Source organism: Macrobrachium rosenbergii, chromosome 16 (assembly GCF_040412425.1).
Source record: "Macrobrachium rosenbergii isolate ZJJX-2024 chromosome 16, ASM4041242v1, whole genome shotgun sequence".
In the NCBI taxonomy this organism is placed as follows: domain Eukaryota; kingdom Metazoa; phylum Arthropoda; class Malacostraca; order Decapoda; family Palaemonidae; genus Macrobrachium; species Macrobrachium rosenbergii.
In genome coordinates, this window is record NC_089756.1 from 1,574,498 (window position 1) to 1,580,497 (window position 6,000).

At 33.3% G+C, this 6,000-nt stretch overlaps 1 protein-coding gene across 6 annotated transcripts in view; it reads right to left on the reverse strand.

Moving 5' to 3' along the window:
- The window catches only part of LOC136847046 (myelin regulatory factor), a 255,697-nt gene that overhangs the window by 37,060 nt on the left and 212,637 nt on the right, over positions 1 to 6,000 (reverse strand). For all 6 annotated transcript variants that reach the window (XM_067118287.1, XM_067118284.1, XM_067118282.1 and 3 more), the window contains exon 2: positions 454 to 547. In XM_067118287.1, the coding sequence (XP_066974388.1) occupies positions 454 to 547 (94 nt within the window). The remainder of the gene's footprint in view (positions 1 to 453; positions 548 to 6,000) is intronic.

Genomic DNA, 6,000 nt, shown 5'->3' on the forward strand with positions numbered 1-6,000 from the left:
GAATATGAAATTAAAATAATGCTTAGCTCATGGAAATAAAACATGCATTTCACTGACTACTGTAGATCACACTGAATTCAATTTCGCGATGTCACCTCATGTCCATTCAAAATCAATAAATCTCCTAACTTTATTTGGTAAGGAGACAAATCCATACAATCTCTCTCTCTCTCTCTCTCTCTCTCTCTCTCTCTCTCTCTCTCTCTCTCTTTAAGCTTTGTTAATTGTGGAAGAAGGACTGAATGAGGAAAGATATATCCAAACATTATCTCTCTCTCTCTCTCTCTCTCTCTCTCTCTCTCTCTCTCTCTCTCTCTCTCTCCTTAGTCTAATCTAAGCAATGTTAATTGTGGAAGAAGAATGACTGATGTCTACGTCTATAATTCTCCCGGAAATAAGATGAGACCGAGGCAGCTTTGACACGTCATGAGCGCCATCATGTCTCCTACTCACAGAGTGGCGTCGCTGGTGTCATCGTTGTTGATGTAACTCTCCAACTGGCTGATATCCAGGCCTTCGTTGTCGATGCCGCCCTCCCAATCTCGCTCTGAGGAAGAAATAAATGAAACACGATTAAAACATGCATTGTGACGCTGGAAGGTCCGCCATTAAATAGATAAGTATCTTTTTAAAAGCCGATGAGTCTACTGGTGCGGTCATTTTGACAACTCTATTCATATTGGGTCTAAGGATGCGTTCACGAAGACGACTGGTTTCGGCAGTGCATTCATGAAGAGGCTATCTTAAAGAAATTGAATTTGAAAGCTCTAATGAAGAGACAAAAGAAACGTATGAAAACACGCCATAAAATGGAGATTTCTCTTTCAAAAGGCGATGAGTCTAAGGGTGAGTTCAATCAGACAACTTCTCTCTTGGAAGACACTAAGCCTGAGGGTGCATTCATGAAAACAAACTGGTTTCGGGAGCGCGTTCAGGAAGAAACTATCTTAAAGAAGAAATGGGTTTTTGAAAGCTACAGGTCCAGGAGTGCGTTCATTAAACGATTCCTTTAAAAAAAAAAACTTAAATTCACTCAGGCTTTCTTAAATAACAAAAAACAAAGAGGACGATTCTCAAGTTGATGATAATTCTCTTCCTTGAAAGCGACTGGGTCTAGGGCACGTTCATGAAGACAATTTGAAAGACACTGAGTCTACAGGTGTGTTCACTTACATGGATTCACTTTACATGCCAGTGCCCACTGTTCCAACGTCCCAAAAAATCTCGGTTTAATTAAAAGACAGCACACTTCAGAAATGAGAGAAACATCGAAGTCAGAGATCGCGAATTAGCAAATTACAGTTTCTTTCTTTATTTCTTAAGAGTTCTTTTAACCGGTCCAGGATGACGGGTCTCATATATACGCGAATTCACTCTGAATCTGAAACTAAGATTCGAACACGCACGTGTCAGTTCCCGCAGTGTAAATTCAAAACGATAAGATTACGTGAAATTCATGATTTCAGGATCAGCCTGAAATACTCGACGTTACGTTTCGTACAGCTATGTTCTCAAGTGATACGACATGATTGCATAGGATTTCGTTCAAAATTCACGAACTGGCATCCTAACATGCTCCATATTTATCTATCATTAGCTGACCAACCCGGCACAGCACGGGAAAACTCTGGATAACAACCTGTAAACTGTCTCTCTCTCTTAGCATCAATTTCGTGAGTTTGCCGCTGCATTTCATCTGGGAAGTATCTCAAACGTTCTCATTAGAATATGAATATATTACGTATAACCTTATTCATTCCACTGCTAGACCCTTCAACACTATTTGTAGGCCGTTATAAGTCCAAATCATGCAATAAAAATTGAAAACAATACTTGCATGTGATACAGACAATTTGGTATAGGCCCAGGAAATGATGTCTTTTTATGATATGTGTTACTATAATGAAAGTAAACTCCACTGTCCAATTCATACAAAAACTGAACCAACCCCTCAGTTCTAATTTAAACTCATTCATTGATATTGTATGAGAATAGACCTCTTTTTTTAATAAGATATATTTAGTCTATACTCTGTTACGCCTCTTTACTTCTTTCCTATTATTAAGTGAATTGCTGCAACAGTTTCATATTAAGAAAAAGAAGTGGCAAAACACTTTCCTTTACGACTAACTTCAGTTCGTGATATGTATTCTTTGAATTGGTTTTAGGGTCGTTTTTAACATTGCATAATAAATTACAATAACACCAAATTCCTTAACACAGAATGAAATATAAAGTTCCATGGATCATTAGAAAGAAATTACCGTTATGCATGTCCTTACGGCATCTATAAACTCGGTAAATTCGAACCCTTGGTAATAACATAATCACGATTCAAACAAAATCTTTCCCTTCTTGGAGGAATGTTAGGCAACCAGTTATTTATTGTTTTGAATAAAAGATAGAAATGAATATATCTCATTCTAATATATAACCATAATATATAACAATAATTTTATAATATATAATATATAACAATAATTTTATTTTCCTAAATGACGGGAATACTATTCCTTACTGTGTATGATTACATCAGCAAAAGGTACGAATTGTCGTGTTGTGTAAGCTGTGAGCACTTTGATGTTCGTTCTTAATTTAATCCCCATTTGCACTATATACATTTAGCCTCCATAAACGTAGATTCTGCAAGTGTCTTTCGGAAAAGATTTCCATATGTAATGATCTACATTCCTGTAAAGTTTGAATCTAGAATTTTCAGTCATTATCTTCCAGGTAATCAGTACCAACCACCGTGGAAAGAAACTCATCTTCCGTATGCATTGAAGTGCTTTGCAATTTGCATGATAATTCATTCCAACTGCCAACTGCTGGAGTGTTCAAGCGTGTTATTTCGATTATTCCAGACCATTTAAACCGGCTTTATAACGAAATACGTCACTGTAACATCACGAAGCAGTCGCTATAGAGAATTCCGAAGGTAAAAACGAAGAAGAAATGAAAGAATTAATGAGGAAATCCGCATTTGTCCGGCTACCATAGTCTGAAGGTTTGCAGTGGGAGTTTAATGATGTCACCAGAAAACCTGCAGTTTTCCACCCAAGCTACTCGTGACCCCTAAAACGTTACTGAAGAAAAAGTAGAGTAAAAACGAGCATTTCATTTGTTTTGTCTGTGTTTATATGTCTGTCACGGGGTAGGGGTTTGATTTTGAGTTATAAACCTTCCTGGGGTGACAGAAGCCATGTGAAAACATTTTTCTAGGTCTGTCAAGCAGTTTGGATTTCTATAGTGGACAAACGAATATACAAACATTCACTGTTATGTATATAGATAGATTTCAATGCTTCATAAGAGTGAAATCTGTCATATATTTCAAAACGGTAAGAAAATATCACGTGTAGCCAAATTTCGGAAAAAAAAGTTACGAAACATTTTCAAAACTTCCGTTCACTCATCGCCAATACATTTGACAAAAAAAAGTCATCATCAAACCTCAGTTCAATTGTTAAATAAAAAAACAAAAAATATTGTCTTAATAATATTGCTTCAAATGCAACCGTAAAATTTGAAATAGTCCTATTTGATTATTTTTACGCCTCAGCACTGACAAAATTTACATAAGTAAATACAAAATGCATCCACCGATATCAACGAGAGCGGAGCGTGTGTGACGTAACCGTTAGAGTGGCGGCACAACATGAACCATCTGGTGTAACATAGGTCTACAATGGGTAGTGACATTGAGATTATCTTGAAACTATTTACTTTATATTTGTTAGAGGAATATTTGGATTTTCATAAAAATTAAATTACTTAAGTTATATTTCTTAACCGCTTCAAAAATTATGGCTTGCTAGCAAATATTCGCCTATGCAATTATTCTTTTGTTAAAGCCAAGATTTTGTTCCTAGGCCTGAGCGTGTTAGATTTCTTTGCTTATAATAAATACATTACACTTAGCATTCACATCTCTATATTAACAATTTCTGGCAAGAAAGCATATGAAACTATCTAAACATTCTTGCACTTCAAGTTACCTTATGAATGATTAAATTATACACCCAAAGCGAGCAGAAAGACTTTTAAGAAAATAAATATATTAAGCCAGTTAAAAAAAACAAGTGTTCCATAGGCCTTGACATTAATTCTAATATATATTTCGATTAATGGCCATCTTCTCCATATAATTAAAATCATCATCATCTTTTGTGCCTCAGAGAACAGGTAATCCCTACAATTAAATTCTGTAGCAACAGACATTACATCTCAGAAGGCTTAAATTATTTTTTTAGGCCTATAAATCATTTTGCAACATGCACGCGGCTCGAACACAGCCTAAAACTTCAACATTCACAGAAAACTTGTTGTAATTCATATTCCTAGTTTGAAAATCTTATAATGCTGCAGAGGTACAGTAGTTATGTTGACCAGCCAGAGGAGCATGTTACTGTAAGTGCGCTGTCACTGACGGCACCACTAACCTTATCACACCCTACTTTGAGCTAAGCAATGTGTAAAAAACAAAAAAAAAAACAAAAAAAAAACACTTCATATCACACAGGTTACGAATTATAACCATAGGGAAAATAGTGCAAGTTGTGAATTCGCAAACTTGTCGACATGAATGACATTGGAAATGAAAGAAAAAGTTGAACACTACTTGGCAACGTTAAGTTGAGTCTGAGATTTTGGGTGATCCAAAAAGAATCATGTCGCCTCAGATCTGAGCATGGCTGTACAACAAAATATGTTTGATTGTTTGAATCGATACTGTATAACTAACATAATAACATGTTAATTGTGTTACGTTTCGTTCAACCAAATATTTTGACTATTTTGAATTGATAGTTTAATTTTTACTATTATAAACGATTTTTTTCATAGTCAAAGATTATAACAAGGATATATAAGGATCTTTTCTTAAAAAGACTTTTTTTTATAGACAAAGATTATAACAAGGATTTATAAGGATCTTTTCTTTACAAAACCTATTTTTTACAGACAAAGATTATAATAAGGATTTATAAGGATCTTTTCTTAAAAAAACTTATTTTTTTAATAGACAAAGATTATAACAAGGATTTATAAGGATCTTTTCTTAAAAAAACTTATTTTTTTATAGACAAAGATTATAACAAGGATATATAAGGATCTTTTCTTAAAAAACTTATTTTTTTATAGACAAAGATTATAACAAGGATATATAAGGATCTTTTCTTGAAAAACTTATTTTTTATAGACAAAGATTATAACAAGGATTTATAAGGATCTTTTCTTAAAAAACTTATTTTTTTATAGACAAAGATTTATAACAAGGATTTATAAGGATCTTTTCTTAAAAAACTTATTTTGTATAGACAAAGATTATAACAAGTATTTATAAGGATCTTTTCTTAAAAAAACTTATTTTTTATAGACAAAGATTACAACAAGAATTTATAAGGATCTTTTCTTAAAAAAGACTTATTTTTTCATAGTCAAAATTAGAAGAAGGGTATATAAGGATCTTTTCTTAAAAAAAAAAAAAACTATTTTTCATTATTAGTCAAAAAGCACAATTTTCAAAATTTTAAGCAAAACTCTAAAAAACAGTAAATATAAAATTGAAAAAGACTTCAAATTTACTTTAAATTTTCATTTTGAAGAGCATTCTTAGAGAGAGCATAAAGATTATTATTCTTAAAGAATATAAAGCCTAGCAGTGAAAAAAAAAACAATGAATGAATTGGATAGGAGAAGCAATGAATAAAAGTATACTAAGCAATAATAATTGCACAAACAAGAGACATATTACTGAATTTTTATGAATATTATTTCTGACAGTGCATTCTTAGTGAACGCAGAAAGGTTGTTATTGTTCTTGAAGAACAGAATGTCCAGCAGTGAAAAAAAGACAAAGAAAGAAGAATGAAGTGGATAGGAGAAGCAATGAACAAAAGTGTAAAAAGTAACAAGAAATGCGCAAATAAGAGATAAAAACTGATGTGCACAACAATCAGAAAATCACATGACCATGGCATTGCTATTCACTGTCAGGGA